This window comes from Erythranthe guttata, chromosome 10 (genome assembly GCF_056151865.1).
Source record: "Erythranthe guttata isolate IM_541 chromosome 10, IM_541, whole genome shotgun sequence".
NCBI classification, from domain to species: Eukaryota; Viridiplantae; Streptophyta; class Magnoliopsida; order Lamiales; family Phrymaceae; genus Erythranthe; species Erythranthe guttata.
Window position 1 is genome coordinate 17,559,551 of NC_142542.1, and position 14,378 is coordinate 17,573,928.

Here is a 14,378-nt window from a genome sequence, read left to right on the forward strand (position 1 = left end):
AAAGGATTGAATTTATGTTATATTAGTTAAATTTTATAAATTTGTAGTTATTTTGTGCAACTTTATGTATTAATCGGAAAAAAAAAAAATTGGGGATGCTGCCCATGAACCCCGTAAAGCCCACCCTAGTTCGAATTCCTGGCTCCGCCACTGGACACACTTGCTCGCCCGAGCCATGTGACATCATCTAATGCACGTCCCGTCAGCTGACAAGTTCAGAGAATGTTTGCTACTAACAGTTTGTGCGGCTATTCTAGTATTCACCTGAAATGACAATGACAGAGTTAAGCCGTCCGAGTACTAACCTCCAGATTTCTTCTCTTTTGCAAATTCTGTTTAAGACCAAGGCACAGTCCAAAATCCCATCAAGAATATGACTTGGTCAATTGTAAACATGCATAATCGATAAATGTATAGTATACAAATAAATGGGGCCAAGAGAAATTAGATAAAATGAATAAACATTTGTCAAACTGTATCCAGGAAAATTTCACTGATAAAATACCATTTTCACTCAAATGTCTGAAAAATAAAAATTTGTCCACATAAGCAACAAAACAAAATTTCAAAACATAGCAAAATTTGATCCCATAGCATTAAATTCATCCTATTATCTCTCCTCAAGTAGCGGCATCTATGAATGCTCTTCCAGGTTGTCTTCGAGCCAAAGGTCCGTGACATCCAAGAAGCTGCAACGTTTAAACAATGGTCAAAACTTATACATACAAATAAACGGAAACAAATAAATCACTCTTAGCTAAAATTCTAATTGATTGAAGTTTCTGGTTTTCACATGCACCCAAACGCAACTTAAAGTTGTTCAAGACAAAGACAAACCTTGGCATTCACACCGTCATTAAGAATTCTATTCTCAGACTTCCATCTCACATAGTCAGTGCGGCTGAATTTGGTGAATCCCCTGAAAAATAAATGTACAGCAAATCAGCAACCACTCTCAAAACATCAATCGAGTCTTCATTTTCATTTTTATTTTTCACACACTTTCAAAGGCAAGCAGCAATATTGCAATAATACCCGATTACAATTTCCAAACAAGAACACATTCAAAAATAACTAAAGTAATCAACAACATGCTCAAGAATTCCATCCCCACAAAACCAAACGAAACGAAATAAGCAGAACGGTGAAAAAACAATTATCAGAAAACAAATGGCTCACATGAAAGGAAAAACGCAGAGAGAAAATAAAATAAAAGCAAGAAATAGATATATGCATAATTCTTAATCCAAAAAATACCATTTCCTGCTGACGATGATCTTTTGACGACCAGGGAACTTGAACTTAGCACGGCGAAGAGCCTCCTGGGCATGATGACTGTTCCCATCCTTGCAGCGCACAGACAAGAGCACCTGTCCAATCGCCACGCGGGCGCACACACCCTGTGGTTTACCGAAAGCGCCCCTCATGCCGGTCTGGAGCCTATCAGCACCAGCGCACGAAAGCATCTTGTTGATACGCAGCACATGGAAAGGGTGCACCCTCACCCTCAAATGGAAAGCATCTTTGCCAGCAAACTTGGTCATGTACTTGTTGCACGCAATACGAGCAGCTTCGAGCGCCTCGCTGGAGACATTCTCCTTCTCCCAACTGACCAAGTGGACGCAGAACGGGAATTCATCGACTCCCTTCTTCTTCATCCCGACATCGTAGATACGGATTTTTGGGTCCGGCACACCACGGCAGTAGCGGGACTTCGGGTAGGGTTTGTTCTTGATCTGACGGTAACACCTTGCAGGTCCTGAAATTAAAGAATAAGACATTATAGATCAAAAAAATATTCAAAAGTAGAAGCTTTATTTATATACTTCCGAATTTTCTTTTGGATACGATATTGGTTACAATAAAAATCAAAATTTGTAATCTTGATACACATTGATCCACTGTGTAGCATCAAAAAACCCTATTTTCTCAATATATAAGGAATTATCCAGAAACCAGCTACATTGCACAAGAATACATTGATAAATTTATTCAATCAACAAATCATAACACAGCTTTAATCGAGGATCGGTGAATTTTCAGATAAGAACAACAATGTATCAATCAATTTTATTTCCCCAAGCTCTTGGTAATAAAAAAAAATTAATATAATGCAGCAGCATATAATTAAAAAAAAATCAGCGGGAAAACGTAGTAACATGATTTCACCAATTGGAAGAATTAACATTTACGCGAAAACCAGAGAAAATCAACGATAAACAAATGAAACTAACAGCGATTACAGATCGAATAAATGCTATAAATCAAAACCAATTGGAGACTAATAAGAATCAAAATTAACTTTTTTTGCGTACCCAGATCCGTTTATTGATTCCAAATGATACGCAGAAAAAAGAATACATACGATAAATTCAAGAACAGAGGAAAGAGGGCTTACTTCTCCCCATCGCGAGCTGCTGTAATTGGTCCCGACCAAAGTGTGAAAGAGAAAACCTAACCCTAATTTGTTGATGTGAATGTGTTGGATTATATATCTCATGCTTGACCTTTCAGATGGATTGTTGTATTGGCCCAATATGTTAAAAGCCTATCTCGGCCTTTTTCCGGCCCAATATTTTGATTGCTGGTTTTTCTTTTCATTTTTATTAATTATTATTATTATTATTATTATTATTATTATTATTATTATTATTATTATTATTATTATTATTATTATTATTATTATTATTATTATTATTATTATTATTATTATTATTATTATGTGTAATTGACACTTTGCACCATTGAATTACATACTTTTGACACTTTTGCACCCATAAATTGAAAAAAAAATAGTACTTTGAACCCCCAATTACATATTACTTGGTACTTTGCACATTGCTACACATTTTGTTAAAAAAACTAACATGCAACCGGTTCCGTTTTAACCCAAAATCTGTTTAACCCGAACTCGATCCATAAACGGTAACCTACGATGTACAAAAACTTCTACTCACATGCGTTTCCACGTCTGGAATCATTTCGGGAATCGAAACTCCATGACACCTGTCAGAAACGTTTTGGGGTCGTATTCATAAATATTTAAAATTTTCGGGCACGTTTATGGTAACAGTGAAAAAATGAAAACGTGTTTCCACCCAAAGGAAAATCAAAAATTCATTTTACATAAAAACTAAGAAATGCATACGGTTTAAAAAAAAACTTAAATATTATGTCTCTTTTTCACTTATAAAGGTGATTTAATATTTTCTATAGATACTAATTCCATAATAAAATAAATTTATATGGTCCGAATGTAATTTATGGAATGGTAATTTGGACTGAAACTTGTAAATTATATATAATTTGTAGATACAAATATGTAATTAACAACAAGTATACAAGTTAAATATAATATATTTTAGAAATTATAGATGCACCCCTATATTTTTAATATTTACACACTTACCCACATTACGGTATCCAACTTTATGAAAAACGAAGTTTCTCCGACCCGTTTTCCCATTTCGACGTGTCCCCATTTTCCATGCCCGTGCTACATAATAGACGGTAACATTTTGATGGGGGCTATTCTGGTCTCATTCATGGTGAACCAAGCCCAATTACGGCGATCCCAATCCGATGGCGTGATTTGAGAGCATCTATGTTGGATGAGAAGGCCATGGCCACATAAAAGCAAGAAGTAAGCCTCATCTAAAGCAGTCCAGGATAGAAGCCATTAGGTAAATTCGCAGTAATCAGACGAGCATTACAGGGTTGCAGCCGACGAGGCCCGCTCGCCGGGCGGCCCAATCTTAGGTACCCAATTACTTTCATACTTTCTTCTAAACTCCGTCTCATATTTACTGTTCTGATCTGCTTGTCATTTCACCATCTTCGGTCTTAAATCCGACATCCCGTAAAAAGAGTAGGGTTTGGAGTGAGGTATGGAAGTCACATTTAAATTAAACATACCATTTTGTTGCAAGTAAACTGCTTCATTCAGATGTAGCCACGACGACTACAAAGATCAAAACCAAACGGACGGCTGAGATTCTCCCTTCTCCACCACGCCAATATTTCATCATTTTATTTACAACTGCCCACTGCCACTGCCACTGCATAAAATCAGAATACGGAATACACGCAGAACCAAACCCTCGTCTGACCGGAAAAAGAAAAGCAACCGGCGATGGTGTACGAAGCAATAAGAATCCACTCCCCAAACCCCTCCAAGTAAGAGAACTACACCCTCATATGCGACTCCCACACCGTCTTCACCGTCGTCACCGCCACGCTTGCCTTGATGTTTTTCTTGTTTTCTTAATGGCCAAGGTTCTCAAACTTTGGAATTGGGATTAATTAATCAATCATTGGATATCCTACGTTTTCTTTTTGACACTGATTAATATAATCATGGGATGTTTTGGCATTTTTCCCTGCTTTTTCTGATCACATTTTGTAGATGGTTTTTGTTAATGGGTTTTCATGAAATGTACTGAATCTTGTTAATTTCTTCATATGATTTCCATGAACAAGGAAAATGATTTTGCTCTCTCTCTCTCTCTCTCTCTCTCTCTCTCTCTCTCTCTCTCTCTCTCTCTCTCTCTCTCTCTCTCTCTCTCTCTCTCTCTCGTGAATTCATAATGTATGTTAATTGTTTTTGGTGTCATAATCATTTCTGGATCATATATTAATCATAAATTTTTGTTCGACTTCAATTGTTTCAATGTCTTAAAAATACTCGAACAAAGTTTAACCAAACTGAATACGAATCAAATTCGGGTAGGTTGAATTTTGTATATGTACTTTATCATTTTTGTTGCAACTGAATCGAGTTTCATATCTTAACGAGTGGAATATGTATTTAAGTGGGTTTGGTAAGTTAGGCTCTGGATTCTGAATTTTAAAATGTAGAAAATGTAAATGAAAAGGAAAACGAAAAGAAAATCAAAGAATTTCGAAATCTCAATTATGTTTGGTTCCAAGGAGAATTGGTGGTGGAAAATGAATATGTGGAAACCTACTTTCTTTAATCTTGTTTGGTAACTAGAAGAAATCAAGAAAATATTGAAATAAAAACCATTAAATTCTCTTTTTTCTTTTTTTTCTTTTGAACATAAACCAAAGTCTAAAGATCATTTGGTTTACAAATAGGGACAAAGATTTATGGGGCAAAAAAACTTAATTTTAGCTATTTTATTTAATATTGTATAGTTTAACTAATTCAAACTTTAATTCATCTAATTAAACACAACTCAAACAACAAAGGTCAAATTAATTTGTTACTTCTGTACCCATTTGTTTTTTACTTGTTCACTAGAGCTCGAACCACAGTTGAGCTCATATCAAATATGAAAAATATTATAAAATAATTCAAGCGCCAAGGTCAAATTTGCAATCAAATTCAATTATAGTCTATGCATCACGAACATGTTGACGGTGATACTGGAAAACGAGGAAACGGTATATCTCAAAAAATGTGGATACGGGAGCTTGGGGAAATGTGTAAATATTAAAATCATAAGGGCATATTTATAAATATGCTATATAAATATATATAAGTTTTTATTTATAGATAAATTCTCTTTATATATTTTGATACAAAACATATTCAAAATAAATTTTACTATCAACTATCAGTTTGCAATTGATCATCAAATCGTGTAAATAACTAGGTAAATAACAAAAAAAAAAATATTTCATTTGACGTTCAAACATGTTTCTAACTTTTTAGAAATTGCAAAATGACCCATGAGGTATCCGGTAGATTTCCGACACAAAAACGCATCCGAAACGCGGAAACATAAAAAACTTATTTGAAATATAGGCTATAGAGATAGATAAGCTGTCCAAATATGAAATTATAGTCTTGTTACACCACAAGTTGCACCAAAATTTCTTCCTCAAGAGTGAGGCAATCATCAACTAGGTAGCCATATCTGGGATCCCTCAGTGCAGCAAGACTAATGAATTTATGCTTTCCCCAATCCTTAAACCGAGGATGTAAACCATACAGAAACTGCCACGTGGAAATTTCAACATTATTATAGAATATAATATCATTAGAAATAATTCAAAAATTAAAATCAAAAATCTAATTCACAACTCACATTTTTCGGGAGTTAATTGCATACAACCCCCTGTGAAAAGTCTAATTGCCGGAAAAACCCCTATGTTAAAACAATTAGCATTTACCCCCCTATGATGGATTTTATTTAGCCCACCACCCCCTATTCGAATTTTTTTTTTTACTATAACGAAATGACTATATTACCCTTATAAAAATATGCTACATTACCCTTTATTTTAGTAATTATTAAAAAAAAAATAAAAAGAAAATATATATATATATATAATATATATATATTAAAAAATATTTAAAATAAAAAAATATATAAAAAAATAACAAAATAATTATTTTTATAAATTTATAAACAAAAGATAATGCAAAATGTATATATACTAAATATAAAATAATAAAAAGAAAAAAGAAATTAAATAAGTCATCTTCTTCAACAGCACCACCGTGCACCCACCTCCAATAGCAACCACCAACACATCCTGCTCCTCCTCCACAATCCACCATCTTCGTTGCCTCTGACCTATCTCCGCAACGGTTTGATTCGGTTCCTCTCCGAGCCACATCAATTTCCTCAATTTATCTCTCCCCCACCAAGAATTGAAGTCTGGAGATGGAAATTAGAGACGATACATTTGTCGTCGGCGGCGCGGCTACGGCTTCGGAGATGTCCTCTCGACATCCACCTCAAAACCAATGCTAAATTCAAACAAAAATCTCCCCAAATCGGCAGCCCATTGTCGGTGTTATGGGCACCATCTCCTCCCCACCCAATCCAACACCCCTTACGGTCGTATAAGGCGGCGGTGGCGGCGCCCCCACCTCGAATGAATGGCCGACGAGAAGAAAACAATCTGACAACCCGGATTCTTGAAACCCGAAGCCCCGATGGGATTCTCCTTCTCAATCTCACGGGCTCGCCGGAAATGGGAAGATAAAGATGACTTGTGGTAACGGATGGTTGGTTTGGAGAAGAGGGCTTTTTGAAAATGTTAAGGACTAAATTGAAAGATGGGTCTTTTACTGGGTGAATCTGTAATTTAAAAAATAAAATAATTGAAAGGGTATTTTGGTATTTTCAAGTCAAAAAAACGCTCCCAGTCGCATAATCGGCGAGTGTAACACACGATCAGCTCACAGGGGGTTTATTGGCTCTGACTTCTGATCATAGGGGGGTATATGTTAATTTTTTTAACACGGGGACTTTTCCGGCAATTAGACATATCACAGGGGTGCCGCTTGCTAAAAACTCCATTTTTCGGAGTGGTGGAAATCACCCCTGCATTTTAGGCGTATGTAGAACTCTGTCTTTACTTTTTTACGAGCATCAAATCTATCGGAATCAACACATGCCAAAAATATTGACAAATGACTACCACCCTTTGAACTGGGATCGGCTCCATTTGGGTATAACTTCATCTCCCTAAATATGCAAAAAAAAATTTTGATGAGTTTTTTGACATTAAAAAAAAAAGAGTAGCTTTTTTAGCAATATATTTCAAGAGAGTTATGGTTTTTTTGGAAATTCAAAAGAAAGTAAAATGGATATATAAGAAAAGGAATGAGAGAACAAACTACCAGTTGATATCTCCTATGATGAAATTTTCAGAAAACAAAATATCTGCTTTCAATTTGGAGAATTCATGAATCTTCCATTCGCGTTTTTGCGGATATTCTACCGGTTTGAACAAAGTCACACGCTCGATCACCCTTGGTGTTTTGAGGACAAAAACTTCAGCTCCAAGAACAATGTTGTCGTTAATAATGTATCCACTTGATTCATCTCCCAAAATTTTCTTAGAGATGAATTTGAGAAATCCCCATATAGATTTTGTATTGTTGAAGCGTCGCCTGTTTGTTCCGTTTACTGGCAAAATTTAGAGAACAAGAATAAGGAAATAACAAAACAAGAAAAAAGATGACTTGTTCTTGTTGATAAAAGTTACCTCGCACACAAAGATAATTATCTAGGATATGATTATAGAGGAAGATGGTGAAGATGGCATTAAACTCCCAGTTTACGGGCAAAGAACTAGTATCCACCGTTTTATTCTGACCCAGGATAAACAAAAGAACATTTCGACAGTTTAATAGCTTCAATTGCCAATTAAAGAAACTGCACTATCTGTTGTACAGTGCATGAGGACAACTCACTACAACGAATCACCCACAAAGGTCGGATTTCCTTAGGAATGTACTAACGATTTTAATATGCAGTGAGTGACCGAAATCAAAGGGATTTTCAAGATTACAAGACTACAAAAATGGAAATAACATAATGTGAAAAGCCTAGCACCATAAATAAGCTATAATGGATTGGCAAGGATGTGAATGTCATTTGTCAAAGCAACAAGCAATGGGAAACTTCATTCTCGCCTAGCTGATTTCAGCATCCCATTAAGTTCGAATAATAAAATACCTCGTACAAACAAAAAGATACAGAAGATTTTAGAGATAGAAATGATCACGTACCCAGAGATATTAATGTATCGAATTCGAGTTTAAGATATCTCACTTCGTGGAGCAGCTTCATTAGCCAGGCGTGGAGAAGCCAATACCAAGACACCTTAATTTGTCACGCCTTGTATTAACGGATAGACGTACGAACAAGATTATTCAAATAACCAAGAAACACTCACTGGACACTTGAAGACTGATATACAGAACACCGATATAAGACAGTCGTGAGAAACATGGCTCTCCACGGACTATTTCATCATCTCAATCACGTGGTATATTTAAGACTCATCATGCATATATATTGAGTTACAATTACGAGTTACCACTCACCCCGATGAGGCCAATCGTATATACATCACATCCACAAAATCAGCATTGGGAAAATAATTTAAGACTACAGGTTTTCGAAAGAGTTCCCATCTTATCACTTACTGAGAAGGCACTCTCCAAAATTACACAGCATGCTTTAAGTATACCAGATGTCGGTGGAAGATTGTTGTATAAAATAAAATCATCTGTAATTTATGAAGGATATTGAGATCTTACTTGTGGGCTTCCGGTGCCAACCTAAACGCCTAGCAACACGGAGGTGGCAGATGTACCGTTGTAGTCATTTCGTACTCTATTTTTTTACATTTTTTTTCAAGGTTTCTTATGAATTTAGTTAGGATTTTTTCTATCTCAGATCTCGGTCCAGATTTAAGCAAGATATGAGTATTATCTTTATTTTTTATTTTTCCACAATTGTTTGCAGACGATAGAAATTCAATTCCGATAACAGTTTATCAAATTTGGAAGGAGATACGTCAAAGTGAAATCAGAATACGGTATAGAAATTCAACGGAACACCAACTCCAAAATCTTCGATATATTGTTTGTTCCTAATCTGCGTCTCACCAACTAAACATCAATTATTACTTACAAATGAATGAAATCGATGTATGAAACATAATACACCTCAATCAAACGTGTGTGTGGCCTCCAGGAGAGGTAGATGAGTCGTGGCTTCCAGAAGAGGTAGATGAGTCGTGGCCTCCAGAAGTGGTAAATGACTCGGCGAGTCAAGTGGATGAACCGGTGGTGGTGGTGGACGAACCGGTGGTGGTCGACAAGGATGTAAGCCTGGTCGAGGACAGTGAAGTACGGGTGGTCGACAAGCATGGAAGGTTGGTCAAGGACAGTGAAGGACAGGTGGTTGACAAGGGTGGAAGGCTGATCGAGAACGGGGAAGTACGGGTGGTCAAAATGGACCGATTCCTGGTATAAAAGTAATAACGGCTGGTCGACAAGGGTGGAAGGCTGGTCGAGTACAGTGAAGGCACGAACGTCGAGGTGGATGCACCGACATTCGAGGTGGATGAAAGGGGAGGAAATGTGTGTGGATCCAGAGGCGTAAGGGTCCAGGTGGATGGGTGGTGCAAAACGGGGATGGACGGATTAAGTACGTCGGCCGGATTCAGAGCAGCGATGATGGACGAAGTCTGAGCATCGGTGTTGGACGGAGTCCGACGATTGGTACTGGGCGGAGTCTGAACGGCAAATCGCAGATCCCGAACCGGTGGTGGTCTACAAGGATGGAAGCCTGGTCGAGGACAGTGAAGTACGGCTGGTCGACCAGGATGGAATGCTTGTCAATGATACTGAAGGACGGGTGGTTGACAAGGGTGGAAGGCTGATCGAGAACGGTGAAGTACGGGTGGTCAAAATGGACCGATTCCTGGTATAAAAATAATGACAGCTGATCGACAAGGGTGGAAGTAGACACGGCCATGGGCCGGTTTTGGGCCCGAAACCGTCCCGAACTGGCCCGTTGACGAACCGGCCCGAAACGTTGACCGGTGAACCGGCCCGAAACCCGTGAACCGGCCCGTCGTCCCCGGGACGGGCCCGGTTCTATGAATTGGTTCACCCGGATTAAAAAAAACAAAAATCAAAAAAATTCAAAAAAAAGCAAAAACCGGCCGGTGAACCGTTCCCAGTGAACCAGCCCGGTGAACGGGCCGTTATTTGCTATTTTTTGAATTTTTCCCCTCCATTTTTTCTTATAAATACCCTCACACCCCATTTTTTCCTATAAAATTAAGTTAAAGTCATTTTATTTATTTTCTTTTGTTTTTTTCCTATTTAAAAGTAATTATTTTAATTTATTTATCCATTAAGTATTTTTTTTTTAAATATATATATAAATATAAATTTTCGGGCCGACCCGGAACCGGCCCGGATAAGCCCGGAACCGGATTGAACCGGCGGGCCGACCCGGCCCGCCGAATCGTACATATTACGGGCCGGTTCCGGTTCCGGAAAAAGTGAACCGTGAACCGGTATGAACCGGCCCGGAACCGGCCCATGGTCGTGTCTAGGTGGAAGGCTAGTCGAGTACAGTGAAGGCACGAACATCGAGGTGGATGCACCGACATTCGAGGTGGATGAAATGGGAGGAAATATGTGTGGATCCAGAGGCGTAAGGGTCCAGGTGGATGGGTAGGGATGGCCATGGGGCGGGTACAGGGCGGGTATTGCAATCCATGCACCTGCCCCGTTTAGAAAATCAAGCAACCCGCACCCGCCCCATACCCGTTACGAGTTGGAATTGTAGAACCCGCCCCCGCTCCATTTTGCACCCGCGGGTACGCGCCCCGTTTGACGACCCGTTTTTCCTTTTCTCTTCCATTTTAACTTTTCCTTCTTGTTTTGAATATAAAAATCAATTCTAATTATGTTCCTTAAAAAAAAAAACATCCGCTTTTTTTTTCTAACGCAAATATATATATATATATATATATATATATATACCTGCTAATTATTAAATACAATTAAAATATAAATGCAAATCCACAATCATTTTATAAAATAACATATTACATAAAAAATTAAAAGCAAACATTCTTTGAACAAGTCACCCAGTCACATATGTTCAACATTACTTAATACAAAATAAATATAAAGAAAACGGGGCGGGGTGGGGTGGGTACCCACCGGGTCGGGTAATATTGCCATCCCTATGGATGGGTGATGCAAAATGGGGATAGACGGATTATGTACGTTGGCCGGATTCAGAGCAGCGATGATGGGCGAAATCTAATGAGCATTGGTGTTGGGCGGAGTCTGGCGATTGGTGTTAGGCGGAGTCCGACAATTGGTGCTGGGCAGAGTCTGAACGGCAAATCGCAGATCCTGAACCGGTGGTGGTCGACAAGGGTGGAAGGCTGGTCGAGTACACTGAAGGCACGAACGTCGAGGTGGATGCACCGACATTCGAGGTGGATGAAAGGGGAGGAAATGTGTGTGGATCCAGAGGCGTAAGGGTCCAGGTGGATGGGTGGTGCAAAACGGGGATGGACGGATTAAGTACGTCGGCCGGATTCAGAGCAGCGATGATGGACGAAGTCTGAGCATCGGTGTTGGACGGAGTCCGACGATTGGTACTGGGCGGAGTCTGAACGGCAAATCGCAGATCCCGAACCGGTGGTGGTCTACAAGGATGGAAGCCTGGTCGAGGACAGTGAAGTACGGGTGGTCGACCAGGATGGAAGGCTTGTCAATGATACTGAAGGACGGGTAGTTGACAAGGGTGGAAGGCTGATCGAGAACGGTGAAGTACGGGTGGTCAAAATGGACCGATTCCGGTATAAAAATAATGACGGCTGATCGATAAGGGTGGAAGTAGACACGGTCATGGGCCGGTTTTGGGCCCGAAACCGTCCCGAACTGGCCCGTTGACGAACCGGCCCGAACCGTTGACCGGTGAACCGGCCCGAAACCCGTGAACCAGCCCGTCGTCCCCGGGACGGGCCCGGTTCTATGAATTGGTTCACCCGGATTAAAAAAAAAAATCAAAAAAATTCAAAAAAAAGCAAAAATCGGCCGGTGAACCGTTCCCAGTGAACCAGCCCGGTGAACCGACCCGGTGAACCGGCCGTTATTTGCTATTTTTTGAATTTTTCCCCTCCATTTTTTCTTATAAATACCCTCACACCCCATTTTTTCCTATAAAATTAAGTTAAAGTCATTTTATTTATTTTCTTTTGTTTTTTTCCTATTTAAAAGTAATTATTTTAATTTATTTATCCATTAAGTATTTTTTTTTAAATATATATAAAAATATAAATTTTCGGGCCGACCCGGAACCGGCCCGGATAGGCCCTGAACCGGATTGAACCGGCGGGCCGACCCGGCCCGCCGAATCGTTCATATTACGGGCCGGTTCCGGTTCCGAAAAAAGTGAACCGTGAACCGGTATGAACCGTCCCGGAACCGGCCCATGGTCGTGTCTAGGTGGAATGCTGGTCGAGTATAGTGAAGGCACGAACGTCGAGGTTGATGCACCGACATTCGATGTGGATGAAATGGGAGGAAATATGTGTGGATCCAGAGGCGTAAAAGTCCAGGTGGATGGGTGATGCAAAATGGGGATGGACGGATTATATACGTCGGCCGGATTCAGAGCAGCGATGATGGGCGAAATCTGATGAGCATTGGTGTTGGGCGGAGTCTGGCGATTGGTGTTGGGCGGAGTCCGTCGATTGGTGCTGGGCAGAGTCTGAACGGCAAATCGCAGATCTCGAACCGGTGGTGGTCGACAAGGGTGGAAGGCTGGTCGAGTACAGTGAAGGCACGAACGTCGATGTGGATGCACCGACATTCGAGGTGGATGAAAGGCGAGGAAATGTGTGTGGATCCAGAGGCGTAAGGATCCAGGTGGATGGGTGGTGCAAAACGGGGATGGACGGATTAAGTACGTCGGCCGGATTCAGAGCAGCGATGATGGACGAAGTCTGAGCATCGGTGTTGGACGGAGTCCGACGATTGGTACTGGGCGGAGTCTGAACGGCAAATCGCAGATCCCGAACCGGTGGTGGTCTACAAGGATGGAAGCCTGGTCGAGGACAGTGAAGTACGGGTGGTCGACCAGGATGGAAGGCTTGTCAATGATACTGAAGGACGGGTAGTTGACAAGGGTGGAAGGCTGATCGAGAACGGTGAAGTACGGGTGGTCAAAATGGACCGATTCCGGTATAAAAATAATGACGGCTGATCGATAAGGGTGGAAGTAGACACGGTCATGGGCCGGTTTTGGGCCCGAAACCGTCCCGAACTGGCCCGTTGACGAACCGGCCCGAACCGTTGACCGGTGAACCGGCCCGAAACCCGTGAACCAGCCCGTCGTCCCCGGGACGGGCCCGGTTCTATGAATTGGTTCACCCGGATTAAAAAAAAAAAATCAAAAAAATTCAAAAAAAAGCAAAAATCGGCCGGTGAACCGTTCCCAGTGAACCAGCCCGGTGAACCGACCCGGTGAACCGGCCGTTATTTGCTATTTTTTGAATTTTTCCCCTCCATTTTTTCTTATAAATACCCTCACACCCCATTTTTTCCTATAAAATTAAGTTAAAGTCATTTTATTTATTTTCTTTTGTTTTTTTCCTATTTAAAAGTAATTATTTTAATTTATTTATCCATTAAGTATTTTTTTTTAAATATATATAAAAATATAAATTTTCGGGCCGACCCGGAACCGGCCCGGATAGGCCCTGAACCGGATTGAACCGGCGGGCCGACCCGGCCCGCCGAATCGTTCATATTACGGGCCGGTTCCGGTTCCGAAAAAAGTGAACCGTGAACCGGTATGAACCGGCCCGGAACCGGCCCATGGTCGTGTCTAGGTGGAATGCTGGTCGAGTATAGTGAAGGCACGAATGTCGAGGTTGATGCACCGACATTCGATGTGGATGAAATGGGAGGAAATATGTGTGGATCCAGAGGCGTAAAAGTCCAGGTGGATGGGTGATGCAAAATGGGGATGGACGGATTATATACGTCGGCCGGATTCAGAGCAGCGATGATGGGCGAAATCTGATGAGCATTGGTGTTGGGCGGAGTCTGGCGATTGGTGTTG

The 14,378-nt window shown here is 40.3% G+C and overlaps 1 protein-coding gene across 1 annotated transcript; it reads right to left on the reverse strand.

The window, feature by feature from the left end:
- Nucleotides 1–429: 429 nt before the first annotated feature.
- LOC105952308 (large ribosomal subunit protein uL16) lies at nt 430–2,537 on the reverse strand. Its single transcript, XM_012975845.2, has 4 exons — nt 2,399–2,537; nt 1,258–1,759; nt 838–919; nt 430–689 (listed from the first exon to the last, which is right to left on the reverse strand). Exons 1-4 carry the CDS (start codon nt 2,406–2,408, stop codon nt 621–623), a joined length of 663 nt encoding a protein of 220 aa, XP_012831299.1. The 5' UTR covers nt 2,409–2,537; the 3' UTR covers nt 430–620.
- Between the last annotated feature and the right edge of the window lie 11,841 nt (nt 2,538–14,378).